The sequence below is a fragment of the Ranitomeya imitator genome, chromosome 3 (genome assembly GCF_032444005.1).
Source record: "Ranitomeya imitator isolate aRanImi1 chromosome 3, aRanImi1.pri, whole genome shotgun sequence".
NCBI classification, from domain to species: Eukaryota; Metazoa; Chordata; class Amphibia; order Anura; family Dendrobatidae; genus Ranitomeya; species Ranitomeya imitator.
Window position 1 is genome coordinate 537195456 of NC_091284.1, and position 15790 is coordinate 537211245.

Below are 15790 nucleotides of genomic sequence, written 5' to 3' on the forward strand. Positions count from 1 at the left end.
AGAAATGTTACCAATAACATGAAGCACAATATGTCATGAGAAAACATTGTCAAAATCACTGGGATCTGTTGAAGCATTCCAGAGTTATAACCTCATAAAGGGACAGTGGTCATAATTTTAAAAAATTGGCCTAGTTATTAACGTGCAAACCACCCTTGGAGGTAAAGGGGTTAAATTATAATGACAACCCAAAACATCCAAATGACCCTGATCAAAAGTTTACTTACCCTGGTGATTTTGGCCTGATAACATGCACAGAAGTTGACACAAATGGGTTTGAATGGCTCTTAAAAGTAACATCCTCACCTGTAACCTGTTTGCTTGTAATCAGTTTGTGTGTATAAAAGCTGAGTTAATTTCTGGGATCCAGATGGAGTCTTGCATCTTTCATCCAGCCACTGATGTTTCTGGATTGTGAGTCATGGGGAAAGCAAAAGAATTATCAACGGATCTACAGGACAAAGTAGTTGAACTGTATAAAACAGGAAAGAGATAAAAAAAGATAACCAAGATAACCAAGGAATTGATAATGCCAATCAGCAGCATTCAAACTGTTATTAACAAATGGAAAATCAGGGGCTCTGTAAAAACAAAACCACGTTCAGGTAGACCAACAAAAGTTTTGTCCACAACTGCCCGGAAAATTGTTTGGGATGCAAAGAAAAACCCACAAATAACATCAGCTGAAATACTGGACTCTCTGAAAACTAGTGGTGTGGCTGTTTCAAGATGCATGATAAGGAGGCACTTGAAGAAAAATGAGCTGCATGGTCGAGTCACCAGAAGAAAGCTATTACTGTGCACAAGTGCCACAAAGTATCTCGCCTACAATACGCAAAACAGCACAGAGACAAGCCTCAAAATTTCTGGAACAAGGTAGTTTGGAGTGATGAGATCAAAATGGAACATTTTGGCCACAACCATAAACGTTACATTTTGAGAGAGGTCAACAAGGCCTATGATGAAAGGAACATCATTCCTACTGTAAATCACGGAGGTGGGTCATTGATGTCTTGGGGATTTGTGCACATGAGACTTACTTTGCTGTTCCAACATGACAGCAATCCAAAACACAAGGCCAAGTCTACCTGTCATTGGCTACAGGGGATCAAAGTGAAGGTTCTGGAGTGGCCATCTCTAGTCTCCTGACCTCAATATCATTGAGCCACTCTGGGGAGACCTCAAGCGCTCAGTTTATGCTGCACAGCGTAGGAATTTAGAGGAACTGGAGGCTTTTTCCCAAAAAGAGTGGGCAGCTTTACCATCTAAGAAAATAAAGGACATCATCCACAACTACCACAAAAGACTTCAAACTGTCATTGATAAGAGCGAGACCATACATGGTATTAAGAAATGAAGTACGAAAACTTTCGAACGGGGTCATTTGGATGATTTGGGTTGCCATTATGATTTAAAAAGAGAAAATACAGTAGTTTGATAATAAATGGCTTCACTCAACCACTAACCATGAGTGGAGAAAAAGTTTTGATGTTATCATTCATATTCTCTGAAAAAAAGGCCAAGAAAGCAAAAATTCTGCCGGGGTATGTAAACTTTTGAGCACAACTATATATATATATATATATATATATATATATATGTATGTATATATATAGTAAGTATATATATATATATATATATATATATATATATATATACAAACACATAATATATACAAACACATATATATAGTAATTTTTAACATTTTATAAATAACAAAAAGGAAAATGGACCGATGGAAAAGTTTGGGCATACTGCATGGTTAATACCAAGTAACACTCCCTTCTTCAAGTATCATAGTTTGTAATTGCTTTTTGTAGATTCTTCTTTGATGGTTTTTCATCCATTCTTCCTTGGAAAATTCTTCCAGTTCTGTGAGATTCCTGGTTTGTCTTGCATACACTATTTTGAGGTCCAGCCACAGATTTTCAATGATTTACACATCAGAGGACTGTGAGAGCCATTGTAAAACCTTCAGCTTGCACTTTTTTATGTAGTCTATTGTGAATTATGAGATGTGTTTATGATCATTATCCATTTGTAAAATAAGCCCTCACACTGCCCAAGATCATGAAAATGGAGATACTATGGGTCTCAGAAAATGGCGTAAATTTTTTTTTTATCAAACTTTGGAATTTTTTACCACTTAAATAAAAAATATCCTAGACTTGTTTGGTGTTTATGATGTAATGACCTGGAAAATCATAATGACAGGTCAGTTTCATCATTTAGTGAACATAGTAAAAAAAACAATTGTGGAATTGCATTTTTATTTCGCAATTTCACCGCACTTGGAATTTTTTTTCCCATTTTCCAGTACATGATATGTTAAAACCAATGGTGTAGTTCAAAACTACAACTTATCCTGCAAAAACAACATGTCCATATTGACTGAAAAGTTAAAATGTTATGGCTCTGGGAAGAAGATGAGCGAAAAAAGAAAACACAAAAAGTAAAATACCTCCGGTCATGACGGCGTTAAGGGATAAGGAAGTGATTGCGGTAGAGATCACAGCCTCTGCCTTGTGATGGTGCTTTGTTTAATTATCCCAGCATGCACGGGGATACTGAAAGCGTCATCAGAAAGGAAGTAGGGAAAAAAGCAGAGATGTAGTTAGATGTGTGTTGTCAGGGAACGGTAGGGAATATTTAAATCAAGTATATTGCAAAATATTTTAGATTATGGCATCAAATAGATATTAATTTAGAATGAAATTTACTTAGACTATGGACCACACTTTCCCCCTTTTAACTTTTTTAATAAAAATGTTAAGCCATCTGTTCATGTCCACCTCTGTATCACCACTGTTGTGTACAGACCGTAGCAGTGACATCATATCAACAGCTCTGCAGCGAATCACTGGGTTTAATGGCTCATGTCATCTGCTGAGCAAAGTAATTGGCTGTAGAGCTGTTGATGTCACATTACAGTTCCAGCTGGTAAACACTGGGGCAATGGCAAAGATGCATCATTGGACCTTGAAATGGTAGGTACTGGATGATTTCATTACTTTTAACATGGCCAAGATGAGCTTTTCGGCTTTGCCCGCAGATGAGCAAAGCATACTGCGCGTGCGCGAGCAAAGATTGCATTGTGCAAGCGCGAACTATGGAGGACAAGTACTCTAATTCTCGAACATATTGCGGACAACAGGAGAGGAGGGAGGAGAAATGAAGATGAAACGCCGCCCATCAGACCGGAAAAAAGGCATTTACATATCCCGCCAATTTGAGTTGACAAGTTCCCTTTAAGTATGTGTGCAGAAATATTTTGCATTATTATACAATAAACTGGATATTGCATTTCCAAATTACAGGGCAAAACCTGACATATTTTTCATAAACCTGCCATGGATGAGTGTCAGTGAATAATATTTTGCTTTAGCTTTTACCCAATGCATCTGATTCCATAGCATGTTAAATTATGGATTTATTATTTTATAGATTGCTTCTTCTTCCATTATCATGGCATAAATTGTAAAGTGCTGAAATCTCTTAATATAACCTTTTTAGAGAACACCAAAAATTAGCAGAACATTTCATGCTGTTTATGAAGCAATGTATATCAACTAACTCTCAAGCAATCACTTTTCCTATCAGGCAAAGTGTTTGAATCTAACATCATAGAATCAAATCAGTAGCAAGCATGCAACCAGGAGACCCATTTAGCTTCGTGCCACTGAATGGAAAGTACATTACTGTAAGAATGGTAAATGGATATCCCCTGGGAAGCCATAGACTGCCTAGAGGATAACACGCCTCGACTTCAATTTAGTATTTTTAATTCTCTTTGGTCTCGTACTGCCTGATGCATGCCTCTATGAACAGTAACATTAACATGCAAACAATACTTGGTATTCTTCACCAAGCTTAAGGATGATTATTGTATTGAGGGAATGGAAGAGTGAAATATTCTAGCCTAATGCTTTAAAGGAAAGATAACAGAAAAGATTAAAGAGCAAAACATGGTGCATTGAATTTGACTCCTGCAATCACAGAGTAATAATTTATTTATAACCAGTCTCATTTATTTATAAGTAAAATAATTAATATTAGTCTATCATGGGCAAGTTACACAAGCAAGAATGTAAATATGCTTGAAGTAGATAAATATCCTGGGACATTATTTACATGCATTATGTATGCAATATAATACCTGACTTCACTTCCAATAAACACACCAGCAACACAATCACCGAGTTATTGAGTATACACATTAAATTGGTTGTCAACTTGTATTACATATTGCTTACACATCTGACTTTAAAATCAATGCAACTTAACAATGTACTCCTGATAAATATTGATCCCTGTTCTGAGGTCTAGGTGACATATATATATATATATATATATATATAAAACACTCTTTATCTGTACTTGTATAGACACCGGTTGGTGATGGTTTCAGCCAACATAATAATTTGTAGGTTCAATTTATTATATTGATGTTGGGACCATACCCTACAGTCAATATATATTGAAGTCAACTCTGTGATTCTCAGTCAATACTGGGATTTTGAGGCATCCATTGTCTAGAGAATCATTGGCTGACTTCACTGCATGCTGGGAAACATTGTATTTGCCAAGATACTCAGTGGCTCCTCCACTGTTTAAAGGAGATCAACTTTTAAGGCTATTTTCCGAGAATGAGTATTTGATGATTTTCTGTAGCATTTCTGCATCTACTAGGTAAATTAGTATTTTTGCATTTTATCAGTACATTTTTTACACCCTTTTTATTGCATTTATGTCATTTTTGTTTTTGATACTTCCTGGTATTTGGCTTTGACAAAATTTTATTGATATAGCCATGTGCAGATTACATGAATTTTTACTGATTTTCAATAGTGGATATGCTCTGTAAACAAATATGCGCTTTTCACCTGCAGATTTTCCCCATCTAATCTAATTTTAGGTGAATAATATGAACATGCACAACATGAAAAGCAGACTCACCAACACCTTGTCAAATGGCAAATGCACTAGCAGGGTGCAGCAGGCCCCCACTAATAAATGCTGGAGCAGCATAGGTGCAAGCTACTGAAGAGAGCAACCACCCACTCACCCAATCATTAGAAGGGTTGGCAGCCTAGTAGCAAAAATGCACACAGGTAAGGCTTGGATAAGTCTCTATGAGCTTTCCACATCTTGCCACTGGTATTTTTGCCTATTTAGATGGGATTTGACTACACCATTCCAAAACATTTTCACATTTCCCCTTAAATCACTTGAGTGTTGCATTGTCTTGTCGGAAGGCGACCCTCTGTCACAGTCTAAAATCACTGACAGACTGAAAAAGGTTTTGCTCTTGAATATCCCTGTTTTTCACACAATCCATCTTCCCCTCGAATTGGACCATTTTCCCTGTCTTTTGTGCCTAACAACATCCCTACAGCATGATGCTGCCACCACCATGTTTCACTGTGAGGTTGGTGTTCTTGAGGTGATGAGCTGTGTTGGTTTGGTGCCGTGGTGGATAAAAAGTTCAATTGTGTGCTCATTTGACCACCGCACCTTCCTCTATACATTCGGGGAATCTCCCAAATGTCTTTTGGCAAATTCAAAATGAGCCTTACAATTAGAGGTCTTTTTTTATGGCAACTCTTCCATAAAGGCTACCTCTATGGAGTTTAGGGCTTATTGTGGTCAAATGGATGGATACTTCAGTCTCTGCTTAGGAACTCTGTAGCTCCTTCAGGGTTATCTTTGGTCTCTGTGCTGCATTTCTGATTAATGCACTCTTTGCTGGGCTGAGAGTTTTGTTGGGCAATCCTCTCTTGGCAGATTTGTTGTGGTGCCATGTTCTTTCCATTTAATGATAATGGATTTGATGGTGCATCGGGGGATCATCAGAGATTGGGATATTTTTTTATAACCCAATCCTGACTTGTACGTCTCAATAACTTTGTCTCTGACTTGTTTGGAGATCTCCTTGGTCTTCATGGTGGTGTTTGGTTAGTAATGCTTTTTGCTTAATGGTGTTGCAGTCTCTGTGGCCTTTCAGAAAATGTGTGCATATACTGACAGACCAAGTGACACTTAGACTGCACACAGGTGGACTTCCTTTCACTAAAACATCACTCATGAAGGTAATTGTTTGCACTAGAAATTTTTAGGGGCTTCATTGCTAAAGTGGTTAATACACACACACATGCCAATTTTAAGTTATTTGATCACATAAATGTACGCCTATTTTTTCTCACTTTACTTCACCAACTGAGACTATTAGAGCTTATGTATCACACACAAATCGGATTACAAAAATATTTAAAAACAGTCTGTAATGAAGCAAAATAGATGAAAAGCCAATGGAGGGTGAGATGAATACTTTTGCAGGCCACTGTAGTTATATCATATGTTGGGTTCCTCACTTTGATGCAGGATGACAGCCCAAGCCCACATCTTTCCCAGAAGATGATCCCTGAATTATATTCATCATCGGCCTCTAACAGTTTCATGTGTAGCAGAGCTCCACCCGTAACTGTTAACATGCCATTGTCAAACTATCACAGCGGCATTTAATACACTCAAGCAGGGGGTGTGCCTATTCCTTATGCCCGTGATATGATTGTGAGGCCCGATGGTTTGCCATGACTGCTGAAGGTCTTCTGGAGATCCAAATGCTTGTCATGATGACTCTCCTGTGAAATCCAACATTTGGCTTACGCTGACAGAAAACTGTGATTTCTGCTATACATAACAGTGCTGATGCAGTGCTATTAGTGATGAGCATATGTGCTCAAATAATGTCTTATCCAAGCATGCTTGCTGTTGTCCGAGCATTTAGGAGTGCTCGTATATTATGTTCGAGTTTCTGTGTCTGTTAGACAACCTCAACATATGTGGGGGTTGCCTGTTTTACTACGCAATCCCTGCATGTGTTGAGGCTGTCTAACAGCCACAAATCATGTAACATAGTAACATAGTAACATAGTTAGTAAGGCCGAAAAAAGACATTTGTCCATCCAGTTCAGCCTATATTCCATCATAATAAATCCCCAGATCTACGTCCTTCTACAGAACCTAATAATTGTATGATACAATGTTGTTCTGCTCCAGGAAGACATCCAGGCCTCTCTTGAACCCCTCGACTGAGTTCGCCATCACCACCTCCTCAGGCAAGCAATTCCAGATTCTCACTGCCCTAACAGTAAAGAATCCTCTTCTATGTTGGTGGAAAAACCTTCTCTCCTCCAGACGCAAAGAATGCCCCCTTGTGCCCGTCACCTTCCTTGGTATAAACAGATCCTCAGCGAGATATTTGTATTGTCCCCTTATATACTTATACATGGTTATTAGATCGCCCCTCAGTCGTCTTTTTTCTAGACTAAATAATCCTAATTTCGCTAATCTATCTGGGTATTGTAGTTCTCCCATCCCCTTTATTAATTTTGTTGCCCTCCTTTGTACTCTCTCTAGTTCCATTATATCCTTCCTGAGCACCGGTGCCCAAAACTGGACACAGTACTCCATGTGCGGTCTAACTAGGGATTTGTACAGAGGCAGTATAATGCTCTCATCATGTGTATCCAGACCTCTTTTAATGCACCCCATGATCCTGTTTGCCTTGGCAGCTGCTGCCTGGCACTGGCTGCTCCAGGTAAGTTTATCATTAACTAGGATCCCCAAGTCCTTCTCCCTGTCAGATTTACCCAGTGGTTTCCCGTTCAGTGTGTAATGGTGATATTGATTCCTTCTTCCCATGTGTATAACCTTACATTTATCATTGTTAAACCTCATCTGCCACCTTTCAGCCCAAGTTTCCAACTTATCCAGATCCATCTGTAGCAGAATACTATCTTCTCTTGTATTAACTGCTTTACATAGTTTTGTATCATCTGCAAATATCGATATTTTACTGTGTAAACCTTCTACCAGATCATTAATGAATATGTTGAAGAGAACAGGTCCGAATACTGACCCCTGCGGTACCCCACTGGTCACAGCGACCCAGTTAGAGACTATACCATTTATAACCACCCTCTGCTTTCTATCACTAGATAGCCACAGAGACTCGAGCATAATATATGAGCATTCCCAGATGCTTGGATAACACCCAAGCATGCTCAGGATAAGACGTTATCTGAGTACATCTGCTCATCACTAGCTATGTAAAGTAAAAGCAATCAGATAATCGCAGCGGACTAAGAAATACAGTATAAAAAGAAAAAAGTTTTTAAAATATGAATAAAATAAAAAAAAAAACAAGAATTCAAATCACAAACCTTTTGCCCGCATGAAAAATAAAGCAATAAAAAATATATATACAGTCATGGCCAAAAGTATTGACACCCCTGCAATTCTGTCAGATAATACTCATTTTCTTCCTGAAAATGATTGCAAACACAAATTATTTGGTATTATTATCTTCATTTATTTTGTCTTAAATGAAAAAATACAAAAAGTATTGTCCTAAAGCCAAATTGGATATAATTCCACACCAAACATAAAAAGGGGGTGGACAAAAGTATTGGCACTGTTCAAAAAATCATGTGATGCTTCTCTAATTTGTGTAATTAACAGCACCTGTAACTTACATGTGGCACCTAACAGGTGTTGGCAATAACTAAATCACACTTGCAGCCAGTTGACATGGATTAAAGTTGACTCAACCTCTGTCCTGTGTCCTTGTGTGTACCACATTGAGCATGGAGAAAAGAAAAAAGACCAAAGAACTGTCTGCAGACTGGAGAAACCAAATTGTGAGGAAGCATGAGCAATCTCAAGGCTACAAGTCCATCTCCAAAGACCTGAATGTTCCTGTGTCTACCATGCGCAGTGTCATCAAGAAATTTAAAGCCCATGGCAGTGTGGCTAACCTCCCTAGATGTGGACGAAAAAGAAAAATTGACAAGAGATTTCAACGCAAGATTGTGTGGATGTTGGATAAAGAACCTCGACTAACATCCAAACAAGTTCAAGCTGCCCTGCAGTCCGAGGGTACAACAGTGTCAACCCGTACTATCCGTCGGTGTCTGAATGAAAAGGGACTGTATGGTAGGAGACCCAGGAAGACCCCACTTCTTACCCCGAGACATAAAAAAAGCCAGGCTGGAGTTTGCCAAAACTTACCTGAAAAAGCCTAAAACGTTTTGGAAGAATGTTCTCTGGTCAGATAAGAAAAAAGTTTAGCTTTTTGGGCAAAGGCATCAACATAGAGTTTACAGGAGAAAAAAAGAGGCATTCAAAGAAAAGAACACGGTCCCTACAGTCAAACATGGCGGGGATTCCCTGATGTTTTGGGGTTGCTTTGCTGCCTCTGGCACTGGACTGCTTGACCGTGTGCATGGCATTATGGAGTCTGAAGACTACCAACAAATTTTGCAGCATAATGTAGGGCCCAGTGTGAGAAAGCTGGGTCTCCCTCAGAGGTCATGGGTCTTCCAGCAGGACAATGACCCAAAACACACTTCAAAAAGCACTAGAACATGGTTTGAGAGAAAGCATTGGAGACTTCTAAGGTGTCCAGCAATGAGTCCAGACCTGAATCCCATAGAACACCTGTGGAGAGATCTAAAAATGGCAGTTTGGAGAAGGCACCCTTCAAATATCAGGGACCTGGAGTAGTTTTCCAAAGAAGAATGGTCTAAAATTCCAGTAGAGCATTGTAAGAAACTCATTAATAGTTACCGGAAGCGGTTGGTCGCAGTTATTTTGGCTAAAGGTTGTGCAACCAAGTATTAGGCTGAGGGTGCCAATACTTTTGTCTGGCCCATTTTTGGAGTTTTGTGTGAAATGATCAATGTTTTGCTTTTTGCTTCATTCTCTTTTGTATTTTTTCATTTAAGACAAATAAAATGAAGATAATAATACCAAATAGTTTGTGTTTGCAATCATTTTCAGGAAGAAAATGAGTATTATCTGACAGAATTGCAGGGGTGTCAATACTTTTGGCCATGACTGTATATATATTTTTGGTATCTGCATACTCTCACTGACCTGGAGAATCATATTGCCCAATCAATTTTACCGTATAGTCAGCATGTTAAATTAAAAAAAAAAAAAAACAATTGTATTGCAATTTTAACCTACGTGGAATTTTTCCCAACTTTCCGATGCATCACATGAAAAAATCAATGATGTCGTTCACAATTGCAACTTTTTCCACAAAAAAACAAGCCTCCATATATCTACGTGGATGGAATAATATAAAATTATTTTGCTGGAGATTATTTTTTCTTTTTCATTGCTGGCTCTGGACTACGCCCTTGACCAAGGCGGCTCCGTGCATGGACATCATTGCACTGTTGAGGGATTGGTGAGCGGACTTATTTTCTTCCCATTTTTTCCTTTTTCCCTATTTTTTTATATAAAATTTATGGCTATTGGAAGAAGTGAAGGAAAAAAAATGAAAATGAGGAACCCCCCCCGCCCCCCAGAAAATAGCCCGTTCATGAAGGGGTTAAACATACAACGGATACCATTGATGTTTATCCTCCAGTAGATCCTACACTGAAAAATAGAATGTGAGATAAATCTGGAAAAAAAAAACCTTTAAGAAAAATGCATATATACAGTGTGTGCCCCTTAGAAATGTCATTTTTTTGGTCTGTACAACCTTTAACTTTAGTGTTCACCTTTGCAGTGACGGCTTTTTCTTCAAAGCCAAATCTTTTGATAGGAATCTAGTAACATTTAACTTAAAAGGCCAGTATGTAGCTGAACTTTATCTCTGACTTCTGAGCATTAAACCAGGACATGACATGGAGGGTTACATTGTAGTAAGAAGTGTATGGAGATTCTGCATCTTCTGCCACTTATTCACTTTTTGTAGCTGCGAGATTTATATGTCTTTTGTGTGTTAAGAGCTTGTGATTGATCTGAAGGTAAAGACATCTGAATCGTGGTACAATGAGCTGCCTGACAGTAACTGCTGCCAATATTTAGTACGCTTCTAGAATCAACAGTTGGAAGACACAATTGCATCACAATGATAAAACAACTTGTGATAATGCTTGCAGAGCAAAACTACTTTCTAAGCATTTTTTTCCAATATTTCTATTGTATATGAAGGCTGGCATACATTTAATTGCATATTTCATGGGTTTCCGAATATTTACCAATCTGTTTATTTCCCCATTGTTGCAATTTTAAATTTCTTCTCAAAAGTTGTTATTTTATTCGCTATATTCAATAATAAATTAACTGTTTTAAAGCCTTTTGCCATCAGCAAAGATGGTCGTCTAGGTACGTTATAAATGGCTAAAATATATTGGAAGTTCACAAAGAATCAAATAAAATATAAATCGCATTCAAGCGCGTGGGGAAAAGTTTCTATAGCAACCTTGAAAGTCTTACTATTTCCCATTAGAACCACGACAATTAAAGTATACATTCGAAATATATCATCCTTTTACTATTTTGCCTTTGGTGCACCTGTTGGAAATTGCTGGTCGCCTCTGTTTTAAAGGAAATTCAGAAGAAATGCATTTGGTTGCTCAGCATATAAATATGCTAGCAGTGGTGAGACATTTGGCTCAATGATAAGAGAGCTGTCCTTTGAGAAATTGTGCCATGTGAAGAAAGGCTGTACTTTACATGAAGAGATAGACAGATTGGAATATCTCTTGTTAATGCAATTTGACAGCAGTGGGACTTATCAGGTAATATCTGCCACATCTACTTTTTTCTGTCTATATTAAAAAATGAAAATATTTTGAGGGATGATAATATACTGTTGCACATTTTAGCTAGTTCTCAGCTTTCATATACCAGTTCCTCAGCCGTCAACCGTAAGCAAATGTGTAATGATTAAATGCCCACTGGCAAGATTTTGCGTAATTTTATTTTGTTTTTCTTTTATCCCAAATGATTTGGACAGATTGACAATTTCAGCAGAATGCCCTATGCAGCTAGAAGACTTTCCAATGGATGCTCATGCATGCCCACTAAAATTTGGAAGCTGTAAGTTATACTTTTATTTTTTATCTCAAATTCTTGCCTATTTCCGAAACCTTGTTTATTTTCTATTGTGACAATTCATAGTGAATGTACAATGAAAGTATATATATATATATATATATATATATATATATATATATATATTGCATTTTATAATCCCTTTACTGATTGCTTATTAAAGGGGGAAGGCTATAAAAAATCACTAAAGTTAGTGGTCCCTTAAGTACAAAACGGTATGTATGAACCAACTCAATCTGTGCAAAGAGTGCAAAAAAGAATCCCCAAAAGACTATGTACATCATGACTTTTTTTTTTACAGTGATGATAATTCATCAAACATATTATACTATTAAATTGGCATTTGCATTAGGTCTTCATTAAAATGTTTTATACAACTTCTACCTAACGTATGTGTCCAAATGCTAATAGACAACACAACAGACCCCGTGTAGTCTGATCCCGCAGTCATATTTTTATAAATTCCAAATATACTGTGCATATACTAATAAGAGATTTCACATGCATCCAATAGTTTTCATTCTCTTTAAAACTGTGCTAACACGGGAGAAGTCCTGTAGATCATAGAATGATAGCAATAGGCTACACAAAGAGAATGATAGACAGGTATGAGACAAACATGCATGAAGATACAGTGTAGTTTTACTTAAACATAATTACTACAGTTGAAAAAAGACACGTGCCCCTCAAGTTCAACCCAAGGATGGGGAAGGATAAAGGGAATTAGCAATAACTACAATCATAATGCATTATCCAGTCAGCGCTAAAAGAGCTAATGTTTCCCTTCTGATTGAGTGTCGATCAGTTAGAACTTGAATTTTATACATCTACATACGTAGTTATGTTTCTTCTAAAAAAAAACATCCAAGTCCTTTCTGAAACCATTGACTGTTTCCACAGTCAACATCTCCTGAGGTTGACTGTTTCAAGAGATAGTTCTCATAGTTAAGAAACTTTTTGACTTCTAGAGATGGAACCTTTTTTACTCAAAGGTAGTGTTCTCTTATCTTTTGTGGAGGTTATGAAAACCCTTTTGACCTTTTTTGTATGTGCCATTTACAGTATATATTTGAGCATTTTAATCATGCTTTCCCTTAGACATCACATCTTTCTCAACATTAAATACGTTTAACTCTTTTAATCTTTACTCATAAGTAAGATTCTCTGTGCCCCTTATAAGCTTTGTGGCTCTTCTTTGTACAATATTTGACTCCAAGTCATCCTTTCTATGTCTTGGTGTCCTGCATTTAACTGTATATTCCAGATGAGACAAAACTAACTCCTTATAAAGTTGTAGTATTATATTTCTGTGTCATGAGTTCATGCCTCTTTTTATGAATGACAATATTCTGTTAGCTTTTGAAGCCTCTGATTGATATTGCATGCCGTTATTTAGACGGTGATCTACAAATACACCCAAATCCTTCTCAACAAGAGACTTTCTCAGTTTTACTCCCATTAGAGCATATGATACCCACATATTATTAGTACTCAGTATGGTGAGGAAGTCTATAACAGATATAAGGGGTATTCCCATCTTCATGATCCTATCCCATTATGTAGTAGGTGAAATAATATTAATATTAGCAAAAACCTCCAATTAGAAATGTAGTATAGTTTTTGTATTTGCTATGTTTCTTTCCCCATGAGCAGACATTGAAGGACCTTAGGTATCCATGGTTACGACCGCTAGCAACTAGCTAATTGTCACTTTATCAGTGGACGTAACCATTGATATCTAAGGTCATGCAATGCCTGCACATAAGGAAAGAGACATAGCAAATTGAAAAAAGTATACTACGTTTCTAATTGGAGGTATTTGCTATATTCTCATTATTGCACTTACTACATATTGGTATAGGATCTTGGAGATGAGACTACCCATTTAAGAATGAACAAAATATATTTTCCAGTATGGACTAGTAGTTCAAGTGGCAATTAAAATGTTGTGTCAGGCTAATAGCAACGGAGAAAGAATACATTGAACCCAACTTATGACTCCTCTGTACTAGGGTTGAGCGACTTTTGTTTTTTTAGGGTCGGGTCGGGTTTCACAAAACCCGACTTTCTCAAAAGTCGGGTCGAGTGAAATCGGCCGATCCTATTAAAAAGTCAGGGTCGGGGTCGGCCGAAACACGAAACCCAATGCAGTGCAATGGGATACTAATGTTTCCCAGGGTCTGAAGGAGAGGAAACTCTCCTTCAGGCCCTTGGATCCATATTTATGTGTAAAATAAAGAATAAAAATAAAAAATAGGGATATACTCACCCTCGGACGCGCCCTGGTACTAACCGGCAGCCTTCCTTCCTAAGAATGAGCGCGTGAAGGACCTTCGATGACGTCGCGGCTTGTGATTGGTCACGTGACCGCTCATGTGACCGCTCATGCGACCAATCACAAGCCGCGACGTCATCGAAGGTCCTTCACGCGCTCATTCTTAGGAATGGAAGCTGCCGGTTACAGCGGTTAGTACCAGGGCACGTCCGAGGGTGAGTATATCCCTATTTTTTATTTTTATTCTTTATTTTACACATAAATATGGATTCCGATACCGCAAATATCGGCCGATATCCGATACTTGCGGTATCGGAATGAAACGTGACTTTTGCGCGAAGATCGCCGACCTCATGGCCGACCCCACACAGGGATCGGGTCGGGTTTCCGACTTTGCCAAAGGTTGGCGACTAGGGTTGAGCGACCTTTACTTTTATAGGATCGGGTCGGGTTTCACGAAACCCGACTTTTGAAAAAGTCGGGTCGAGTGAAATCGGCCGATCCTATAAAAAAGTCGGGGTCGGACAAAACCCGAAACCCAATGCAGTGCATTGGGTTTCCATGGTTCCCAGGGTCTGAAGGAGCGGAAACTCTCCTTCAGGCCCTGGGATCCATATTTAAGTGTAAAATATAGAATTAAAATAAAAAATATCCTTATACTTACCCTCTGACGCGCCCTGGTACTAACCGGGAACCTTCCTTCCTTAGAATCAGCCTTCCAGGACCTTGCGGTGACGTCACGGTGACGTCGCGGCTTGTGATTGGCCGCGCGGCCGCCCATGTGACCGCTCGCGCGGCCAATCACAAGCCGCGACGTCACCCGCGACGTCACCGAAGGTCCTGGAAGGGCTGATTCTTAGGAAGGAAGGCTGCCGGAAAGAAGCATGGCGCGTCCGAGGGTGAGTATATTCCTATTAGGTATATACTCACCCTCGGACGTGCCCTGCTTCTTTCCGACAGCCTTCCTTCCTAAGAATCAGCCCTTCCAGGACCTTCGGTGACGTCGCGGGTGACGTCGCGGCTTGTGATTGGCCGCGCGAGCGGTCACATGGGCGGCCGCGCGGCCAATCACAAGCCGCGACGTCACCACGACGTCACCGCAGGGTCCTGGAAGGCTGATTCTAAGGAAGGAAGACTGCCGGTTAGTACCAGGGCGCGTCAGAGGGTAAGTATTGCGATATTTTTTATTTTAATTCTTTATTTTACACGTAAATCTGAATTCCGATACCAATTCCCGATATCTTAAACATATCGGGAATCGGGATCGGAATTCCGATTCTAGATTCAAAAGATCGCCGACTTCATGGCCGACCCCACACTGGGGTCGGGTCGGGTTTCATGAAACCCGACCTTGCCAAAAGTCAGCGACTTTTGAAAAATTTCGACCCGTTTCGCTCAACCCTATTGGCGACTTCTGAAAATGGCCGACCCGTTTCGCTCACCCCTACTCTGTACTATTGAAGATAATGTCCCATTCTCCAAATTGGTTGCCCAAATAAGTATTAATTTTATGGCCAGACCTTGGCTCTAACAGTCTAACCCTAATTATGCAATTATCATCTGGATACCCATAATACCCTGATCTTTTATTATAGT

At 38.9% G+C, this 15790-nt stretch overlaps 1 protein-coding gene across 1 annotated transcript in view; it reads left to right on the top strand.

The window, feature by feature from the left end:
* The window catches only part of GABRA5 (gamma-aminobutyric acid type A receptor subunit alpha5), a 349153-nt gene that overhangs the window by 199377 nt on the left and 133986 nt on the right, over positions 1-15790 (top strand). Inside the window, exon 6 of the mRNA XM_069757828.1 lies at positions 11822-11904. Coding sequence (XP_069613929.1) covers positions 11822-11904 — 83 coding nt within the window. The remainder of the gene's footprint in view (positions 1-11821; positions 11905-15790) is intronic.